Here is a 22591-nt window from a genome sequence, read left to right on the forward strand (position 1 = left end):
TGAAGTTGCCTTTTGATTCTATTATTAGAACAAGTTATGATGTTGATGCTTCTTCTCTTGATGTTACTTGATTTGCACTTTCTGCGCCTAGCTGAAAGGCGTTAAAGAAAAGCACTTCTTAGGAGATAACCCATGTTTTATTTTATTTACTGTATTGTTGAGTCTTGGAAGTTGTTTACTACTGTAGCAACCTCTCCTTATCATGTTTTTGTGCCAAGTAAAGTTTCTATGCTAAAGTTGATACTATATTTGGGATTGCTGCGCAGAAACAGCATTGCTGTCTGTCACGAATTCTCGCAGAGCTCCCTGTAAAAAAATCAAACAAATCTGCAAATTTACGAGCGTGATCCTCATATATGTACGCAACTTTCATTAGTTTTGAGTTTTTCCATTTGAGAAAGTTAAGTGCCCCTGCCAGATTCGTCTTTACGGACTGTTCTGTTTTTGACAGATTCTGCCTTTTATTTCGCATTGCCGCTTTTGCTATGTTGAATGAGTTTCTTTGTTCCATTAATTTTCAGAAGCTTTGTGCAATGTACAGAAGTGTTAAGAATGATTGTGTCATCTCTGAATATGTGAATTTGTAATTATGCACTAACCCTCTAATGAGTTTGCTTGAAGTTTGTTGTGGAGGAAGTTTTCAAGGGTCAAGAGAAGAGGATGATATACTATGATCAAGAAGAGTGAAAGGTCTAAGCTTGGGGATGCCCCGGTGGTTCATCCCTGCATATTTTAAGAAGACTCAAGCATCTAAGCTTGGGGATGCCCAAGGCATCCCCTTCTTCATCGACAACATTATCAGGTCACTTCTAGTGAAACTATATTTTTATTCCATCACATCTTATGTTCTTTACTTGAAGCGTCGGTTTGCTTTTATTTTCGTTTTGTTTTGAATAAAGTTGGATCCCATCATTCTTATATTGGAGATATTAGGCTCCGCTTTTTCATATGGAACACTTGTGTTCTTAATTGTGCTTTAATGTTCATGGCGAAGGCTGAAATTGCTTCGTTAAATTGCTATTTGGTTGGAATCGGAAAATGCTGCATATGGTTTGGCAACTTGGCAATTGTTTGAGCTCTCATAGATCATGTTTAAGCTCTTGCATCATGTAGTTTAATCTATTAATGAATAACTACCGTAGAGCTTGTTTAATTTGGTTTGCATGATTGGTCTCTCTAAGTCTAGATATTTTTGGGTAAAATGTTTGAACAACAAGGAAGAAAGTGTAGAGTCTTATAATGCTTGCAATATGTTCTTGTGTAAGTTTTGCTGTACCTGTTCATACTTTTGTTTGCTTCAAACAACCTTGCTAGCCCAAACCTTGTACTGAGAGGGAATGCTTCTCGTGCATCCAAACACCTTGAGCCAAATCCCATGCCATTTGTGTCCACCATATCTACCTACTATGTGATATTTTTCTGCCATTCCAAAGTAAATTACTTGAGTGCTACCTTTAAAATTTCATTCCTTTACCTTTACAATATATAGCTCATGGGACAAATAGCTTAAAAACTATTGTGGTGATGAATATGTAGTTATGTGTCTTAGTTCTTATAAGTTGCTTGTTGAGCGGTAACCATGTTTCTGGGGACGCCATCAACTTTTTACCTTTGTTGGATATCATGTGAGATGCTATGCATGTTCGTCTTGTCTGAAGTAAGTGCGATTTCATGATCAAATGGTTTGAGTATGCATATGTTAGAAAAGAACATTGGGCAACCAACTAAAGCCATGTATCATGGTGGAAGTTTCAGTTTGGACATACAACCTCAATCTCTTATGAGAATATTAACTGTTGTTGAATGCTTAAGCATTAAAAATAGGAGTCCATTATCTGTTGTCTATGTTGTCCCGGTATGGATGTCTAAGTTGAGAATAATCAAAAGCGAGAAATCCAATGCGTGCTTTCTCCTTAGACATTTGTACAGGCGGCATAGAGGTACCCCTTTGTGACACTTGGTTGAAACATATGTTATGCAATGATAATCCGTGTTTTCCGAGCTGATTAGGACAAGGTGCGAGCACTATTAGTACTCTATGCATGAGACTTGCAACTTGTAGGAAGTATTATGCATAGCACATATGAATTATTACTACCGTTGACAAAATTGTTTCTATGTTTTCAAAACAAAAGCTCTAGCACAAAAATAGTAATCCATGCTTCCCTCTGCGAAGGGCCATTCTTTTACTTTATGTTGAGTCAGTTTACCCACTTCTTTCTATCTTAGAAGCAAACACTTGTGTTAACTATGTGCATTGATTCTTACATGTTTACTTATTGCACCTGTTATATTACTCTATGTTGACAAATATCCATGAGATATACATGTTACAAGTTGAAAGCAATTGCTGAAACTTAATCATCCTTTGTGTTGCTTCAATGCATTCTACTTTGAATTTATTGCTTATGAGTTAGCTCTTATGCAAGTCTTATTGATACTTGTCTTGAAAGTACTATTCATGAAAAGTTTTGCTATATGATTCATTTGTTTAGTCATTATCTTTGTTAGCAATCTTTTGTTCAGATCACTCCATTCATCTCATATGCTTTACAATAATGTTGATCAAGATTATATTGGTAGCATGTCACTACAGAAATTATTTGTGTTATCGTTTACCTACTCGAGGGCGAGTAGGAACTAAGCTTGGGGATGCTTGATACGTCTCAAACGTATCTATAATTTCTTATGTTCCATGCTACTTTTATGACAATACTTGAATGTTTTATACATACTTTACAACATTATTATACATTTTCCGGCACTAACCTATTAACAAGATGCCGAAGCGCCAGTTGCTGTTTTCTGCTGTTTTTGGTTTCAGAAATCCTAGTAAGAAAATATTCTCGGAATTGGACGGAATCAACGCCCAGGGTCCTATTTTTCCACGAAGCTTCCAGAAGACCGGAGGGATAACGAAGTGGGGCCACGAGGTGGCCAGACAATAGAGCGGCGCGGCCCAGGCCCTGGCCGCGCGGCCCTGTGGTCTGGGCCCCTCACGTCGCCCCCTGACCTACCCTTCCGCCTACAAATAGCCTTCGTCGCGAAACCCCCTGGACCGAGAGCCACGATACGGAAAACCTTCTAGAGACGCCGCCGCCGCTAATCCCATCTCGGGGGATTCAGGAGAACGCCTCCGGCACCCTGCCGGAGAGGGGAATCATCACCGGAGGGGCTCTACATCATCATGCCCGCCTCCGGATTGATGCGTGAGTAGTTCATCCTTGGACTATGGGTCCATAGCAGTAGCTAGATGGTTGTCTTCTCCGCTTGTGCTATCATTGTATAGATCTTGTGAGCTGCCTAACATGATCAAGATCATCTATTTGTAATGCTACATGTTGTGTTTGGTGGGATCCGATGAATCTAGAATATTATGTTAAGTTGATTATCAATCTATCATATATGTGTTGTTTATGTTCTTGCATGCTCTCCGTTGCTAGTAGAGGCTCGGCCAAGTTGATACTTGTAACTCCAAGAGGGAGTAATTATGCTCGATAGTGGGTTCATGCCTCCATTGAATCTGGGATCGTGACCGTAGGTTCTAAGGTTGTGGATGTGCTGTTGCTACTAGGAATAAAACATCGATGCTTTGTCTAAGGATATTTGTGTTGATTACATTACGCACCATACTTAATGCAATTATCTGTTGTTTGCAACTTAATACTGGAGGGGGTGCGGATGCTAACCCGAAGGTGGATTATTTAGGCATAGATGCATGCTGGATAGCGGTCTATGTACTTTGTCGTAATGCCCTGATTAAATCACATAGTAATCATCGTTGATATGTATTGAATCTTTATTTGTCAATTTCCCACCTGTAATTTGTTCACCCAGCGTGTTAGTTATCTTATTGGAGAGACACCTCTAGTGAACTGTGGACCCCGGTCCATTCTTTTACATCTGAATACATTCTACTGCAATTACTGTTTTTACTGTTCTTTGCAAACAAACAGCATCTTCCACTCGATACGCTTAATCCTTTGTTTTCAGCAAGCCGGTGAGATTGACAACCTCACTGTTACGTTGGGGCAAAGTACTTTGATTGTGTTGTGCAGGTTCCACGTTGGCGCCGGTTTCACCGGTGTTGCGCCGCACTACATTCCTCCACCAACAACCTTCACGTGCTTCTTGGCTCCTACTGGTTCGATAACCTTGGTTTCTTTCTGAGGGAAAACTTGCTGCTGTGCGCATCACACCTTCCTCTTGGGGTTCCCAACAGACGTGTACATCTACGCGCATCACCCCGCAGCTCCACGTCGCTAAGAATCATCGATGACAACGTGGTAGATGAACACCACTCCACCAAAAACCACCTCCATCCAGCCGCTGCTCCAAAAACAATGCCCCAAGAGGTAGCACGACGCAAGGAGCGCCGTCATCGTCCGATCCTGGCTGGATCTAGGGTTTCCCCCGGAGCAACACGAGTGAGTTCCCGCGGACTGCGACGACGATGCCTTTAAGAAGGAAGCGATGCATAACGCCGCCATCGCCCGCCAATCTTGACACGGTTTTCACCGACAGCCGCGAGTCCCCAACTCGGCGAGAGAAAACGGAGAGGCTAACAAAGATGATGCCTTCGCAGGGGAACGACGCCAATAGCCGCAGCCATCATCCGCCAAGAACGAAGTCAAGGCGCGGTGTTCACCGGTGGCCCCTTCGCCGCTAGCTCGTCGTCGACTAGATCTTCATCGCCGGGGTAGAGGGATCTCATGATCCGCCACCCCAGCAACCAGGCGACCTCCTCCGGCGAAGAAGAAGGCCGCCTTCACCGTCGAACCCAAGGCTGCTGCCCCGGGCGACCTCGTACCGCGGGAGAAGCCCAAGATCATCGCCCCACACCGGCGTGAGGCGAAGAGGATGGCGCTGCCCGCCACCACCAGCCACCACCGGCGTGCCGCCGATGGGAGGCGGGGAGGCTGCAGCACAGATTCAGGCCACCGTCCCCGTCCATCCATGCGGGAGGCGGGAGGGCCGCCGTCCTCCATCCCCGTCCGACCCGCCCAGCCATCCGGGAGGCGGGAGGGCCGCCGCATCGTGAGAGGCTCCCTGACCGCCGTCCCCGCCGCGTCACGAGGGAAGGCCCCCGCCGCCGCCACGCCCCGAGGTCTTTGCCCCGGCGGCGGCGGGAGGCGGCTAGGGTTGGGAGGGTTGGGGGTGCGGGAGGGTTGGGGGTGCGGCTAGTACATCTGCTATTGTGAACTCAATAATTTAATTCGCATCGAACCATATCATCCTAACCCAAAAGTCAAGTCAGTCGTTCACAGAACACGTCAAGTCGATCAGACATTCATGCAACATGGAGTAGTATAGATATATACAGCAATACAGGGGGGTGCAACTGAGGAACGAGTACACTGAGTCTTCCAAGCCATTCATTGACATCAATATCTATTATCTCCAATGACAAAGCCAAGTGAATATAAAATTTCAAGTATCAACCCTCAACTGGTCTATAAAGTACTATACAGATCTCTCCAGTTGTTCGCACGATCAGTATATTTCTGCCGGTTTAATTTTATCTAACATTTTATACACACAAGAAAGGTATCCTGGCTGGAAGCGCTACTCTAGTTGCTTGCTGGCACCGCCACCCAGAATTACCGGTATAGTTCCAAAGAACAAAGTATGACCAGATGTGCAATCCACCACTCCGCGGACAACTGAAAGTCCGCCTTGCCACCAAAGATCATGAACCATATGGGAACGGAAATGTTTCTGCCACTGAAATTCGCAGTGGAAAGGGTCAATATATGAAGATAAGAATATCCAGATCACAGTGTGGTTTGAGAACCCAATACAAGAAATTGTACACTAACTCTGTAACAGAGAGATCGTTTTCATATCCGGATTACAATGGCTAAATCGGGATATAAAAAGGATACTGAAGTTCAGCTATTGTTATATCCCTGTCTTAATGAGTTGCCAGACATTAAAATGGTTATCATTAGCTGCTCATGATTCATGAGAAAACTCATGTCCTGATGGACCGAACTGCTCGGTAGTCAGTACATTGTGTTTAAACGCTCTATTCTGTTCATTGCTAACAGATGTTGTCTGTCTGATATGTGGAAAGAAGAAATTCACAAAGGGTTGGCACAGGTCTTCTACAGTACCAATTCTAATAGCTGAAGTAGTCAGGCCGATAGTCATTGCTATAAGATTTATCTACAACAACAAAACATGCTATGGCGCTTCAATTAATACTCAAGCAAGACTCTCCAAGACCTAAATCATAACAGGCGACCCAAATTATCAACGGCAAAGAGACTATATGTGAAAAATTCAGGGCATAGTAATAGGTTTTATTTTCCAAAAGGAGGTAGAATGTAGAAACCACCAGCATCAGGGCATAGTAATAGATGAGCACAATTTGCATAATCAGGGAATGTCAATAATGCAAACAACAAGGCGCGAAAAACACACCTTTAGAGGACTCCCGGACCAGCACAATATGCATTGCTGCATTGTTTGGTGGCAGACGCAGAAGCATAGGAATGAGCTTCCCATTGATAGGGCTGCGTGTGCAGATGATTAGGTCATCGATGCCTGTCTCCTCTTTTAACTTGTCAGTAAGCTCCTCCAAGTTGGAACCGTTAAATGTGAATGAGTATCTCTTGATATTATCTCCCACTTCCCCGTTATCATCAGCAATGTGGTAATGAACTGCACGGCCTTCCACCCTGTGCAACGCTTCAGAAGTATACGAAGACTGGAAGTACAAGAAAGTCTAATGTTAATCCTTTTTCTTACACGCCGTAGAAGTTAAAGAGTAATGTCAAAATACCAAAGAGAAGAATTGATGCAATGTGCAAGTTCTTCTTTAAGATAAAACCCAGAACTCTGAAAAATTCATACTACTAGTCTTGGCAAATTATAAAGAACTGAAAACAAACAGTTTCAGAGTGCAATTGAAAGCACCAAGAAAACTAACACAGAGCAATGCCGGTGAATATTGTTAGCAAATTTGCAATCGTACTATCTAAAACAGTTTTGGATGAGTGCGTCAATAAGCGTCACAATGGCTTCGCAATGAAGATTGTTTGCAATAGCAGCAACAGTTTAGAAGATATCAAGAACGTCACACATGAGACAAACAGAATTGCATACACCCAACAAATACAAAGGCCAGCACCTACCTATCAGAAACAAATACAGAAAGCCAATCTACTTTATCGGAATATCCAAAAATAAAGCAACACTTGTACGACTGGAATACACTGGATCATGTAACAAAACTGATGCCAGCATTGTGAAGCCACATGGGAAACAGTTGCTACGCGTTGGGGAGAAGTATCGTATTTCCTCCCAGAACGATTTGACGATTGGCATTTCGAAACTGTCAGTTAAACTACACCAAAAGAATCCTAAACGAATCTACGCAATTGGACGAGCATTCTACAAAGTCAATGCCCTAGTCCAAGAGGAAATGCAGACCAGTCCTAAAGACGCGGTCAATTATTCAGAATCAGACGCGCAAGACCAGGGAAAAACCTCGAGCTTCGAGAGCTTGAGCTCCGGCCGGCTTGGTCGGTGGTGGTGGCGGAGGCGCGTATCCGGCCGGATGCGGCGATTTGACGATTATCATTTCAAAACCGTTAATTAAACTACTACGCGCAGAATGCATTTCAGATTCGTCTATTCTGAGAAGTGAGAACGGGCACTGCGAAGCGCCAGCAAGCATATGCAATTCGACGAGCACAGAAGGAGGACTGTGCAAAGTCAATGGCGATTTCGTCAAGACGAAACGGAGACCAGGACTATTCTGTGAACTACATTCTGCAAAGTCAATGCCGTAATCGATCTAAGGCGAAAATTCAGAATCAGACGTCAAGCTACGGACCTCGAGGTTGGGCTCCGGCTTTGTCGTTGGCAGCGGCGGAGGCGCGTACGACGGAGGCGGCCGCGGCGTGTACACCGGACGCGGCGGCGTGGTGGGTTGCGATATGGTGGGCCGGTGGTGCGCCTCCTGCGGCGCCGCGGCCGGCCTGAGCTTGGGCTCGGGCTCGGGCTCGGTGGCAGCTGGCGTGGCCGGCCCGGGCGTGATCACCTGCACGACCTCGACGCTCCAGAACACCCACTCCTGCGCGTTGGTGCGGTTCGGCACGTCGTGGGTGACGGAGTTCCGCCACGGCGGCACCCCGCCGTTCGCCCTCAGGTACTTGCCGCCGCTTCCCCCGACGCTGCCGGCGCCGGCGCCGAGGCGGGACTTGAAGCGCACGTGGAAGCCTTCCCTGACGGGCTCCCACTCGACGGACGCGTCGGGCCTCCCGCCGGGCACAGGGGCCGCCTGCACCACCTTGTGGCCCTTGAGCAGGAACGGCTCGCTGGACGCCGCCAGGTAGCGGCCGTACCTGCTTTTGAGGCGGATGGCCCCGGGGGCGTGCGGGACGGTCTCCACCGTCCACCGCGCGTTCGGGGAGGTGCCCTTCCGGTCCTGCGTCACGCGCAGCTCGTCCTCGTCCGCGTACAGGAACTTGTCGTGCCGGCTCTTGAGCCGTACCTCCTTCGCGTGCTGGAAAAGCTCCATGTCTAGTTGTCTACAGTATCCTTCCTGCTCCTCGCTGGATTCCTGCTCGACTCCCGCTTGGATTGGGCTCGAGGTTGACGACGAGGCGAGGTGGTGTCTTGATCTAGCTCTGTGGTTTGAGAGTGCGGGGTTAATAAGGAGGACCTAGTGAGTAGGGTCTCTGCGGGTGGGGTTGGAACGCAGTTGGGTCCCACCTGTCGGTTAAGTTCGTTGTTTCACCCGTTCGGCGGTTGGGGCGCACGTCGGGCGCACAGCTGGTGTGTTCGCGGAAATGATGCAGCGCTGCGGGATACCGATTCCTGCAAACGACCAAGAGATACTCCCTCTAAGTTTGATCAAGTCAAGCGGCACAAACACTTCAAAAAAAAAGTCAAGCCTCACAAAGTTTAACTTGTTTTTAAAATAGAGATTGTACTTGGCAAAGACAGACCGACTAAATTATAAATTAGACTATTGATTATAGTGCAAGTGGAAGACTGAATGAAATATGTCCTAGAAACAATAATAAAATTGTATAATTTATATTTCATGTTTCATAATTAATTTCACAGTTTTATGCTAAGCAAGCACAATATATATTATGATATTGGAGGAAAAACCTAATTCATGTGTGGAATTATAAACACTGAATAAGATATCCCTGGTCACATCTTCATGACTAGTTCACACGTTATTGATAGTCTTGTTTTCCTGACTATAGGGCAATAGTACAACAAAAAAAAAAAGTTGCTAGTGACAAATGAGAACAATATTGTTAGTGGAATAATGATGTTAGATAGACCAAATGATATACCGTAAAACACATCGCCAATATAGTTATCGATAGTTACTCAATAAGAGAATTATTATTGTTAATTAGATCATTACAAAACTTATGTGAGCTAGGATATGATATGCATGTTACGAGATCATCTTACTTACCTCATAACCGAGTGGCAATAAAGATAGTCTTCATGCATACCAGATAGTATGGCGTGGTGTCACATTATGTGTTAATGGGGATTCCTACTCCGACGATGGAGATATGCACTCTATGACGCTGATGGCTAGGTTTCTTCAATCAGGGTTATTGCAGTATTTGTAGCATCAAATATTATTTAGAAAATCCGTCTCATAGAAGCTTTGCAAATGAAAACTACGCAAGCCCGCGATTACGTTGTCAGTGCAACCACGTACACACCCAAACCGTGGTTCAAAAATAGCCTATTCTATTAAAAAACTAAAATAAAAATAAATAAGAGAGGTTTAAAGTACCTACTTATAAAGAGCTAAGTAAGAACAACGTAAACTAATAGTGGAAGTAAACTAAATGGATGTAGTTGTTGCTGGAGATAGTACCCTAGAGGCAAATAATAAAGAGTATTTGTTATTATATCAAAATAGTTCATAATAAATTTTATGTGATGCTATAACTGTATTAGTCGAAAACATTTATACCAGAGTCCCTAGTGAGCATGTATGTAAACTAGCTCATTGGTCATCTGATGATCGTGGTTTCCCGAACATGGACATTTATGACAATTGACAGTGGGATCATATCATTGGGTTAATAATATGATGAACATGCCCAATATAAGTTTTGTAACACGATCAAGTCACAAAGTTCATCGTTGCGATATTTATGAAAGCGTCATAACCTAATCTTTAGACCGTTAGATCAAATCTAATCGTTATCACCGGAGGATGCCTTGACTGCATTAACCGTCACATCGTAACAGGGTGATCATAAAGGTATTCTCAGGTATTACAAATGATAGGAGGGGGCGTATGTATCAAGATTGAGATTTTTTCATCCACATGACGGAAAGATACTCTATACCCACTCGGTTAGATTACATCCATGAAACTACACATCGTATGACTAGGTCATGAGTATGGAATATCACGAGAACGAGTTGAATGGCCTTGTCGGTAACGAGATTGAACTAGGTATAATGATAACGATGATTAGATCTCAGGCAAGAGTCGGTATAGAAGTAACAAAGGGAATACGACTCAACGTTATGGTTCAACGACACATATTCGTGGAATACACAAGGGTCATTATGGGCATCCAGGTCCCGTTGTTGATCATTGATCGAAGATGTGTCTCCATCATGTCTGTAGTGCTCCCGAACCGTAGGTTAACACACTTAAGGGTTCGGTGATGCTTAGAAATATTTTTGGAATCATTCGAAACATCGGATAATAGAGAAGAAAGAACCGAAAGGGTCCTGAGAGAATTTGAAGGAAGTTCGGAGTGGTCCGAAAGGTGTTCCGAATCAATGGGAAGTAAATAATATATATTGTATATTAATTAAATGAATTAATATTAATTTATATATAATTTAAAAGTTGTAGCCCACCTTAATGGGCCCCTCCTGGAGGGGAGCCCATTAAGGGGTCGACCACCTCCCATGGGCCAAGGGGTGGGGATGCTAGGGTTAGGGTTGGGGTGCACAGAGCCCACCCTGGCCGCTGCCTCCCACCTCCCCCCCCCCCGGTAAAATAAGTGCCACTGGGGAAGCCCCCGGAGGGAGGTTATTATCCCATCTCTAAAGGTCGGCCGCACCACTTCCCACCTATATATATATAGTGGGGGCATGTGGGAGGAGGAGAGCACACAATTCGAGGAGAATTCTCTCATCCGCCCCTCTAGTTTTCTCTACCGCGTGCGGTTCCTCGAAGATATGTGCATGTGGGGGTTTGAATCCATCCCAGTACGTACACCGGCGTGCTGCTGATGCTCCGTTCCAAAAGATTTACTTCCACACTCTTTACTAGATCGGAAAACTAGGAGTCATCGTCAAGTACAGTACGTGTGCAAAACCACGGAGGTGCTGCCATTTGTGGCGCCTACCGTTGTACGACGACCATCACGACCCTAAGGTCGGCGATGAAGTACGACTACAGCATCCATGTTTTAGCGAAATGTTAACCGCTTTTGGTCTACGAAGCTACATCAGCAAAATCTTCTCGTTACACCATTACTCCTAGATAGATGTAGGGAATCGAAATATGCTAGTTAGAAAAATCATTGTTTTCTGCAGTGAATCCCAACACGTGTAGGATTGAATGGAACGAGAGGTGGTTTCTAGGTTTCGGTCTCACTAGTACTAGAGGGCGAATGGATGTGATCTATTATATACACGATCTTACTTAGACAAATAAATGTTCCCCTTAATGGCTACTTGGCTGTCACACTACGTGCACTATGCATGATTCTCGCGTGTGACACACGCGAGGCAAATGTACACTTCCGTACCAAGGGATCATGTGAACTTATCTTCGTCAACTCATGTATTTCAATATTTAGATCACAACACATTCTAACTTAGCGCACTAGAACATACCTCAACCTAGAACCGAATCACTCACTCACACATGGATGAATAATATTACATATATGAACATATCACTAACATCACAACCATGTTCAACCTTACAAATACAAAAGATATGGAGAGAGATGGGGTCGATGGAGATCATGGTGGGAGCACCCCCCCCCCCCCAGTGTCTTGATGGTGGTGATGTTCATGGAGATCTTCGTGGACGCAGCAATGGAGGCGGTGGAGCGGTAGGGTTCCACCCCTAAGGTGTGTATGTGGATGTTGGCCTCTCCCTTGGCTCCTCCGTCTATATAATCCTAGGAGGTCCCCAATAGCCATCTATACCGCCCCAGTGACCTAGGGAAGGTCAAGGCACAATCAAGGGCGGGTTCTGTGAAGAAACACGGAAGTTCGTGAGGTTTCCGTCACCTGGAACCCGCGGTATGGCCGCCAAACTCTCTGATTACTTCGATATTTTGGCCGCATTTTCCTCATAGAACTCCGATTGAGGTGTTTTCTACGACTCGTTGGAGTCGTATGGACGAGGGTTACAACACCATGGTCATGCATGTTCATTTTGAGATGATAGAAAAGTTCACCTTTTCCACTCCTTAAATGGCTAAGTTTGGTGCCTCTAGCTCATGTCCTCTTTGCCCCTCTTGCCTTTGTTTATCCATAATCTTCCATAACACCTATACACATATCAAAGACAAGGAGAAGTGATAAATTCTACCTAAACTAATACTTGTGCAAAACTGATTATGAACATGAATGTGAATTAGTAATCAAGCATAATAGGCATAGTTGTAGCTAGAATGAGCATAATATGAGTGGCAATATAAGTATTTTGTATGCTTAAATATGCGTCACAATTGCACGCATTAGGCGCCACTCATGTATCATGTTGTTCTTCATCATCTCACCAGACACTTGATCAAGTTGTTATGTCACAGGAACATCGATGATGCAGAACGAGTAAAAGAGTACATGTTAGGTAACGAGGATAACCTATAGTTTCACCTCGGTATATGTAAGTATCTAGAAGCAATAAAATGTGTACTGGATAGTAATACCGAAGGTTCACACGGCTAAGAACTTCATGTTATGTGTGGGGATCGATGTGGTTATCAAGCGCTCGACATCAATCATTGTCGCAAAAAGGTGTTCCAGACATGTCCACTCATATCAAAACCCAGGGTCACACGTACTTAAGGTTAAACTAAAATTAGAATGTGAGTACGATATAATATAAGAGAGAAGTAGTTCCAAAAGTTTCTCGAAGAGTCTCAAAATATTTTGGAGCTGCCCGAAATATGACACAGAGTGTTTAAGATAGTTTTATGCATTTATGAAAGGTTCGAGAAGGATCTAGGAACTTCCCAGGATGTTTTGGAAGGGTCCAAAAGGGATAAGCTCGGAATGGTACCATGTCCCATGGGCCATACATGCACTGCATGCCTGGTGCGAAAGGGAGAGGAGTCCATTTGGACTATGACTCCCCCCTTGGCGAAACCAGGAGGGAGGAGTCCGTGTGGACTCTATCACTTCTCCAAGTCGGTTTGGGAGGGAGAGTCCAGGCGGAGGACTCCTCTCTTGGCCAGTCGAACCCCTTACAAGGTGAGGGAAGGGGCAGGGCAAAGTCAAATCAGCTGATGTGCTGACATGGGACACATGTTATTGGGAAAGATAATACATCTCCTCTCGTCTACATCAACCTCGTCATCAACAACTTTCCGCTAGCTCAATTTACGAGGGTTTGATCAGTTACGTCTCCTCTTGCATATGATCTCAGTTTATGTGTGGTACGCCTTTTTTTCGTAGCGCGTTCCCTAACATGCGAAGAAACCACGCCGCTCCACCTCTGGATCCCTCCAGCTAACATGTGTTTCAAAACGTTGCACTATGGGGAGAATGTCATCGGAAGTGTCGCCATTGTCCGATCCGGGAGACCTAGATGTACGGTTTCCTCCGGAACATCTGGGCGCGAGGCACATCGATGACACCTTCAGGAAGATAACGACTCTTGTGGGGCTGATGATTATCATCAACACCTCCAGATCCTTTGCGAGCAATATCAGAACGCCAGGTAAGGCACGCCACACGCCGCCTTTCCTCGCTGGGATCCATCAAACGCATCATAGCTCCAATGGACCGAGCCATAGGAGCCGTCGTTTTTCCTAGGGAGGGGACCCCACATGAGATCGAGTCTCGCCGCAGCCGTCCGCCACACAAACATAACATGGGGGCTTCATCCGGTAGGGGGAGAGGGGTCGGGTGGGGGAGGAAGAAGGGGGCAGCGGCGCTCAGCACTTGGGGGAGAGCACGTATGCCGTCAATGAGCATATATCCCTAGCTTCAAGAATTTTGGGGGCAACAAGAACTCCAAGCCACATCACTGAAGGAACAATAAGCCAAAGAGTTCATGAGTGAGAACATGCTAAAATTACGGCAACGTTAACCACCTTATCACGTGTCCTTAATTCCTTATGAAAAGATTGAAGATAATGGTGGCAAGGCTATTCGGAAGGATAAGCTCAAGTTCTCCCCAAAAAAGAAATACTCCTACGAGAAGAGCAAGCCTCCTCAAAAGGTATTCTTTCTCCAAAACGAGTACATGCACGAAGATGAGGCAAGGTAGTGGGAGCAGCCGCCACAACAAACACTTCCACTCCCTCAACTCGGTCATGGCAAAGGCTAGCAAGATAACTTCTTCTATCAAATCGGTCATACCAACTAACTTATATTTGATGGATTATGTGAAGAATGTTGAGTTGAATGTGTAGGACAAATTCTTGGCCAACATGGAATCAAGAGAATATAAAACTTCAAGTATCAATCCCCAACTAGTCTATAAACTACTATGAACACCTCTCCAGATTTTCGCACAGTCAATATATCTCTGCCGGTTTAAATTTCATCTAACATTTTATAGACACAAAAAAAGCGATCCTGGCTGGAAGCACTACTCTAGTTGCATTCTGATACCCAAAGATACCCAGAATAACCGGTATAGTTCCAAAAGAACAGTCTTGACCAGATGTACAATCCACCACTCCATTGCACGACTATAAGTCACCGCCTTGCCTCCACAGATTATGAACCGTATGGGAACGGAAATGTTTCTGCCACTGAAATTCAGAATGGAAAAGATCATTAGAGAAGCTGAAAAGGATCCAGATCACAATGTGCTTTGAGAACCCCAAACGAACAATTGTACAATGTTAAGAGAACGGCTAAGTCAGGATATAAAAAGGATAGAACACACTATAGCAGATATCCCTATATTTCTTGTATTTATGAATTGTTTGATTAAAACGGAAAGACTCGGTAAATACAACATGCCAGGTACAAAAAGGTTATCATTAGCTGCTCATGGTTCATGACAAACTCATGACTTGACGAACATAATTGATCGGCAGTCAGTAAATTGTGTTCAAAAGCTCTAATATGTCCATTGCTAACAGATCGGTAGGAGGAAGAACTTCACTAAGGGTTAGCACTGGTCTTTTACAGTAAACTGAATCTAATCACAAACTGCTAGGCTGAGCTGTTATAGATGTGTGGTGGAACTACATGAAAAACGGTGCTTTGGCTTCCTATTTGGTTTTGTATTTATATTACCAACTGGAACTACAGTAAATTTATATTACCTAAATTTGATACACCTTCGTATCATGAATATATAATATGCCAAGAAACCTTCTCACTATCAAGGTATCATATGTCACAAGAAAAAGGTGCTTTGGCTTCCTATTTGGTTTTGTTGGATATCGACTATTTGGTGCCTAGCTGGTTACAAGCATAAACCAGTGGCTGTGACAATGTGGCCATGTTTCAGATACAAAAGGACTAGAATAAGACTATGTATAGTAGTACAAATATCATTACTGTCAACACTGATTGTTGAAATGAGAAGTCCCGATTCAAAACGGTGAAGTAGCCTAGAGGACAAGAGTCATTGGCTCTGAATTATATCTAAACCAGCAAAACATGCTATAGCGCTTCAACTAACACTCAAGTGAGGCTCTGCAAGACCTAAATCATAACAATCACCCAAAATTCAAAATGGCAAAGATGGAGCACATGTGACTAAGTTCAGGGCATAGCAATAGTCAAGTAAAATTTGCGTAATCGCGGAATAGAAATGGTGCAAATGGTAAGGACTGAAAACACACCTTTTGAAGACTCGCGGACGAGCACAATATGCATTGCTGCATTGTTTGGTGGCAGACGCAGAAGGAGAGGAGTGAGCTTCCCATTGATAGGGCTGCGAGTGCAAACGATAAGATCATCGATGCCTGTCTCCTCTTGCAACTTGTCGGTAAGCTCCTCCAAGCTGGAGCCATTAAATGTGAATGCCTGACTCTCGATATCATCTTCTACATCGCCGTTATCATCTGCAATGAGGTAATGAATTGCGCGGCCCTCCACCTTGTGCAACGCGGCGGAGAAAGTGTAGGAAGACTGAAAATACAAGAATGTTCAATGTTAAAAAAAATCTGACATGGCGTAAAAGTTAAGAGTAATGTCAAAATACTAAAGATGAGAGTAGATACTATGTTTAGGTTCTTAAAGATAAAACCTAGAACCCTGAAAAATTCATACCATATAATTTCGACCAACTATACAGACTGAAAAAGGAGAGTTCTCAGGGTGACACAGAGCAACGGCAAAAGATTTGATGACGAAGGTTGATACTACTAGAAAATTTGCAACCGTACTAGTATCAAAAACAGTTTGGATGAATGTGTCAACAAGCGTCACCATGAAGATTGCTTGCAATAGCAGCAACAGTTTGGAAGAATTCAAGAACGTCACACACGAAACAAACCGAATTGCGTACACCCAACTAAGGCAAAGGTTCCCTCAAAAAAAAAAAAACTAAGGCAAAGGCCAGTACCAACCTATCACAAACAAATGCAGAGAACCCATCCACTACTTTATCGAAATATCCAAGAGAAAGCAACACTTGTGCTTCCCTGAATCATGTGACAAAACCGATGCCAGCATTGTGAAGCCACATGGGAAGCAGTTGCTACGCATTTAGAGGAAAAAATATCTTGAAGCACGACTAGCATTTCGAAACGGTTAAACTAAGCACGAAAGGGTTCCTAGATGCATTTCAGATTCGCCTGTTCTGAGAACTACTAGTCTACGCAGTTGGACGAGCGCAGAACGAGCAATTCTGCAAAGTCAATACCGTAGCCTAGGACGAAATGGGGACCAGTCCTAGAAACGCGGTGAATTATTCAGACTCGGACGGGTCAATTATTCAGAATCAGACGTGCAGGAGAAGGAGGTGTAGGGATTGGGCGACGAACCTCGAGCTTGGAGAGCTTTGGCTCCGGCTTGGCCGTGGGCGGCGGCGGAGGAGGCGCGTACTCCGGATGCGGCGGCGAAGGCGGCTTGTACTCGGGATGCGGCGGCGGCGTCGGGTGGGACTTGGTGGGGCGGTGGTGCGCCTCGTGCGGCGTGGGCGCGGGCCTGAGCTTGGGCGGGGACGGGGACTCGGGCGCCTGGAGAGCGGACGCGGCGTGGTCGAGGCCGGCGCCAGGCGTGGCGGCGGGGGTGAGCACCTGGACGATCTCGACGTCCCAGAGCACCCAGTCCTGCGTGGCGGAGCGGTGCGGCACGTCGTGCGTGACCGAGTTCCGCCACGGCGGCACGCCCCCGTTCGCCCTCAGATACTTGACGTTACCCCCGCCGCCACGGCCGGCGCCGACGCGGGACTTGAAGCGGGCCTGGAAGCCGTCCTTGACGGGCTCCCACTCGACGGAGGGGTCGGGGCGCCCGCCCGGGGCGGGGGCCACCTGCAGCACCTTGCGGCCGGTCATGCCGAGCAGGAAGGCCTCGGCGGAGGCGGCGAGGTAGCGGCCGTAGCGGCTGCGGAGGCGGATGGCGCCGGGCGCGTGCGGGACGGGCTCGACCGCCCAGCGCGCGTTGGGGGAGGAGCCGTTGCGGTCCTGCGTGACGTGCAGCTCGTCCTCGTCCGCGTACAGGAACTTGTCGTGCCGGCTCTTGAGCCGCACCGCCTTGGCGTGCGTGAACAGCTCCATGTGCGGTCTCCTGCTCCGTCCGGCGAGGCGGCGGCGGTGGTGATTATCCGGGGTGGGGGAAGGGAATTCTGTCGGCGAGGTTTTAATGACGCGCGCGGCTGGCTGGCAGGCGGAGTCGGCGAGGTAGACGACGAGCGAGGCGAAGCGAAGAAGGTTTGGTTGATCTGGTTTTCGGCTGTGGGTTAATAAGAGGGGACCGTAGTGCCGCTGTGAGTGGGGCCGGAACGCGCTTGGGCCCACCTGTCGGCTGGGTTTGACTCGTTCGGCTGCACGTCGGGTGAGCTGGCGTGTTCGCGGAAATGATGCGGCCTGGACTGGACACCGTTTACCACGCTGTCCCGACTCAATTTGGATTTCTTTTCCCACGGCGGCGTCCCCGGTCTGCTGCCCGACTGCCCGTCGTCGACGTCGTGCCGCCAAAACTGAAAACTCGTCTCGGTTTCCGCTCAGTAACACCAAGCACACTGGTAATACGAGGTTTGGTAAACAAAGAAAAGAACAGTTGGCCCAAATGTTTGGAAATTTTGCTGTGGTCTTTTCTTTGTGCAAGATATTCATTTGGTTACCTCTCCCTACACTGCCCATGTCGTCACGAATTGGGATTCCGATCTTAGGTACGACTACTTGTCGTGTTTTTTTTTTTTTTGAGAAAAACTTGTCGTGTTAGTATAGAATCGAGGGTAGGATACTAACGAGAAATGATTTCTCGAGATCTGGGTAGGATACTAGGATCAAACCCTGGGAATGATTGATTTCTTGAGATCTTGACCGTAAATTCGTGGCGTAAAGGGGAAAGTCCAACAAAATTGTAAATTGTACTCCCCGCTGAGTCATATTAATTATCATTGATATAGATGTATTTAAATATATTTTACTTGAGTCGCATGGGTCTCGACTGTTGTTTGTCAACGATTACTACTTCGTTGTCGTTGGCCAGTGGATGGCAGCGTGGGGGTCTGCTCCTCTGCATCGAAGAATAAAGGTGGCAGTCCTAGGATCCCTCTTGTGCAAAGATGGAGACCTTCCTGATGACGTCCCTTCTTGATCTAGCTGGAGTGGTGAGTTCTGGAAGGCTCCGTCGGCGAATGTAACAATGCACCAGTATGCATGGAGGTTGCTGGACTAGGTGGTATTCGATCGTGTGCATCCATGCTTTTGTTCCAGCCGTATGGTTCTGGAGGGAGCGGCTCGAAACTCTGTTCTATCTTGCCATATGGAGACATTTTACTCCATGGCAAAGTTAGAGCCGTAGAATACCTTGAGTGCCCGATTCGAGTACTAGCAATGGGTGTTTAAGTCTCTGCCCGCTGTTGAGGGACTTGCTTGGTGTTCTAGGTTTCGCAGTAGGAGTATGTAAGTGGGGGTGACAACACATCTGAAGTTCAGAGTCTTACATTTTAAGGTGAAAATCCAAGGTCTGGCCTTAATTGGTTGAGCCTAGCAATGGCCTTGTTGGCGGCATTGTTTTTAGAGCGGTGACTATCTTCAAGGTGAAAACGTAAGATCTTTGATCGGGCAACAACGGCGCTTGTGCGTTGTTCCCTTCCTGGAGACGTCGCTTTTGGAGAACCTGGATTTCATGTGTTGCCTTGGTGGTGGATGTATTGTTGCTGCTAGGGCTGAAATACCGTAGGAATTTTGTTTTCTTAGTTTCCTTTTACTTTTTTTTATGTGTACATCTGTACTGTTATTAAGGTATTGTGTTGTTGCAGAGGCTAGATGTAATTGGTATCTATTGATATTGATATATTTCCTTTACAAAAAAAGTTAGTCAGATCATATACCCTACAAATTCTTAAATCTCAAGGTCCATCTAATATATGTACTTGGGTTGTAGTAGAAAAAGTTTGGTTCCACGTTGTTAGTAGGAGAGAGTTGCAGTAGCTTATAAGGACAAATGTTTCAGGTCCACTAAACGAGTGTGAAGAGAAGGAGTTTAGAGGCATCCCATCGCAACACATCGCACGCATGTGCATCGTGTTTCGTGAATTAAGTTCAAGTTAGTAAATGATTTTGTGGAAACTACATTTTTTACTTGTGCACCGGGCCACCAACTAAGTTGTGAGCGTGCCGGCATGCGTGTCCTTATCTTCCAACATGTGGATGCTTTGGTCGTCAGATGCCCTCCCAGGCTTTACTAGTAGACGAGAGACAAAACAAATCTAGAGTTCTCCACTTCATTTTGCATCTCTCTAGCAACCAGTTCTTTTTTGATGAATGCATGCACGCACGTCTGGGAGAGCAGACCTCCAAAACCCGGCCGTTAAGATGATGTAGACAAGATTGGCGATAAGTTTCTTTGGGTAGCATCTCGCCGCGATTACTTACTTGAAGTTGGTGCGGTGGCTTTCCCGTTCGTACGTGGTGTACGTGTTCATCCTCTCTTATTGTGCACTAGCTAGGTAGTGTTCCATGATATATGTACTTAGTGTTATGCATGGAGTTAAGATTGTCAGTGCTTGTGTGGCATTGTTTTCGTTAATTAAATTCACTCAAAAAATTCCTAATAACGTAATATCTTCAGAAGATGTGGACCTGAATAATAATTGTATGGTGCCCTCCATTTCATATACTCTCTCCGTCCCAAAAGAAAAAGGTACTCAATTTTTTTTTAGATTCAGGTGTATCCATAACTAAAATGTACCTATATATATATATGTATATATATAGGTACATTTTATATATATGTATATATATGTTTATTCGTAGACAAAGTTAAGCATCTTCTTTAGAAAACAGGGAGAGTATCTTATTGTAGTTTTAGCTAAAAAAAATTATTTTGGAACGTATCTATACACAGACGAAGCACTTTGATGAGCAACAAGTACTATACAGGGGATGTGGAAGCACATGGCGTTGTACGTATGTGTAGCACCGATGTAGCACGCTCATCGGACAGTGCTGCTACGATGATCATCAAGACCGATAGCTCGGAACGCGAGTGCCGACAGATGGACTGCCAGCTCTCCACGTACGCGCCGCGCCTGTCGTGTGGATGGTCGACGATAAGTGCTGACGAGGCAGGACCGCAGGGAAGGGTCCCATCGAACCAACGGACCGATGATTTCAGACGTGGCCTTGGCGCGCTACCACGTACCAGCCGCGTCTCGTCAACAGTTCGGCTTGACCTGCACCTCTCCCGGTCGATCGACCGACTAGTGCCGACCACAATGTGTCACTGTTCCGACCTCGTCGCGTCGCACGCAGCAGGCGTGCACTCAACCGCGTGCGTGCATAGTATGCGTTGGATTCAGTGCGTTGCTTGCTCGTTGCTTCGTCTAGTACGTACGTTCTGGAAACCTTCTCTTGGATTTAATTGCAACCTGAGACGGCGGCCAAGGAAGTCTGTCCGTTTGGTTTATTACTCTCTGTGTTTTCTAGCTACGCGCAACGGAGAAGCTTTGCGATTAAGAATGCGCCAGGGTGGCTGCAGCAGAACAGACACGCTAAAGAGCGGATTTTTTTTTTGTGCGACCGTTAAGTGTGAAGCAGTGAATTACCTTTTGAAAATTGTCTTAGGAGACAACAAATTAAAGTGCCAGACATGGGGTTGCTTTTTTATCATTTATTTCCAAGAACAGGATATAAGGCACGGAGTATTTCGTGTTGGAAATTTACGCACGGTTGGAATAAAGAACTGACTACATTCTGGCTTTCCTGAGTTTTTTGAATTGTTAGAATTAAAAAAAAATCAAAGTTTTCAAACACGAGCTCCACGGAGAGCTCGGGTACCAAATTGACGCACTCGTCACTTAACCTTCTCTGATGCGGCTTTCGCCGTCGCCCAAATATACCGATCGGACATTGATCCGTATTTTACAGTGCACGCGTTTGTCACCCCGTACGTACGTACCACTACCAGGATCAACTATCCACGGGCGTGCACGACTTTTTTGTTTTTGGATCTTTCGCAATGCGCCATGCCATGGTGAGTAACTGAGTATACGCGTCGAGGTCGAGGTCAAACAACGTTTTCTCCCCAGCCGGCCGTGGAGGTCAAATCTTGACTATACGCGTATCGTGTGTCTAGTCTTTGGCCGCGCGCATACGTCGCCAGTCCACGTACCTATACGGCGGACGGTGCATCACACGGGTTCCACGGAAGCCTCCACAGCGTCATGTAAGTAGTGCGTCAAGATCGATCGAATTCATGGTCCCGTCAAGCAAGTAGCGTCCAGGAAATTATGTCAAGACAGCTAAATTAGCAGCGTCCAGCCTGTATAACTAACTCCAACTGTACCCAATTATCTTTTTCAGGAATTTGCAGCACAAATTTTGAGCAGGGTGAAGTGCTCCCGTCACTATGGATAGCTAGCTACTGTTAATTTTCTTTCGTTACCATCATATGCTGGGCAAGGAAAACAACTAGTAGCACGCAACAATGTCTAGTCATGGACAGAACATCAGGTTTAGATGATAACGACGCCAGAAATACAGGTAACATTCAGATAAGAACAGGTATTGGGATATGCGTCTGCATAATCGCTTCGTCTTCCCACACCAATAATTGTTGTCTTCTACATAGCCTTTGGCTTGCTAACCCTAACTTGCACGCACAAGAAAAGCTGTCACTCAGGAAACCGCACGAACGATACCTCGTACGTAAGAAAAACAGAAAGAAAAGAAAGCCTAGGGCAAGGCCAGGCAAACAACCTTTTACAGGGCCATCAAGTCCAAACCCACAAGAAACATGCAGC

General features: G+C 45.7%; 2 protein-coding genes across 2 annotated transcripts; both read right to left on the reverse strand.

Annotated features, from left to right (window-relative positions):
- Positions 1 to 5358: 5358 nt before the first annotated feature.
- LOC124700858 lies at positions 5359 to 8530 on the reverse strand. Its single transcript, XM_047232919.1, has 4 exons — positions 7812 to 8530; positions 7659 to 7663; positions 6427 to 6693; positions 5359 to 5724 (listed from the first exon to the last, which is right to left on the reverse strand). Exons 1-4 carry the CDS (start codon positions 8528 to 8530, stop codon positions 5690 to 5692), a joined length of 1026 nt encoding a protein of 341 aa, XP_047088875.1. The 3' UTR covers positions 5359 to 5689.
- A 6035-nt stretch (positions 8531 to 14565) lies between these two features.
- LOC124704572 (chromatin-remodeling ATPase INO80-like) lies at positions 14566 to 18025 on the reverse strand. The gene is made up of 3 exons (XM_047236845.1): positions 17160 to 18025; positions 16014 to 16302; positions 14566 to 14966 (listed from the first exon to the last, which is right to left on the reverse strand). Exons 1-3 carry the CDS (start codon positions 17892 to 17894, stop codon positions 14932 to 14934), a joined length of 1059 nt encoding a protein of 352 aa, XP_047092801.1. The 5' UTR covers positions 17895 to 18025; the 3' UTR covers positions 14566 to 14931.
- Positions 18026 to 22591: the final 4566 nt, after the last annotated feature.

This window comes from Lolium rigidum, chromosome 3 (genome assembly GCF_022539505.1).
Source record: "Lolium rigidum isolate FL_2022 chromosome 3, APGP_CSIRO_Lrig_0.1, whole genome shotgun sequence".
NCBI lineage: Eukaryota > Viridiplantae > Streptophyta > Magnoliopsida > Poales > Poaceae > Lolium > Lolium rigidum.

What these genes read in the sequence shown, in the direction of transcription:
- LOC124700858 (XM_047232919.1), bottom strand. Translation starts at nt 8,530, where the DNA reads ATGGAGCTTTTCCAGCACGCGAAGGAGGTACGGCTCAAGAGCCGGCAC. An exon ending in GGTCCGGGAGTCCTCTAAAG is followed by an intron (nt 5,725 to 6,426) that starts GTGTGTTTTTCG and finishes TGCGAATTTCAG; the next exon opens with TGGCAGAAACATTTCCGTTC.
- LOC124704572 (XM_047236845.1), bottom strand. Translation starts at nt 17,894, where the DNA reads ATGGAGCTGTTCACGCACGCCAAGGCGGTGCGGCTCAAGAGCCGGCAC. An exon ending in CAAAGCTCTCCAAGCTCGAG is followed by an intron (nt 16,303 to 17,159) that starts GTTCGTCGCCCA and finishes TTGTATTTTCAG; the next exon opens with TCTTCCTACACTTTCTCCGC. An exon ending in CGTCCGCGAGTCTTCAAAAG is followed by an intron (nt 14,967 to 16,013) that starts GTGTGTTTTCAG and finishes TCTGAATTTCAG; the next exon opens with TGGCAGAAACATTTCCGTTC.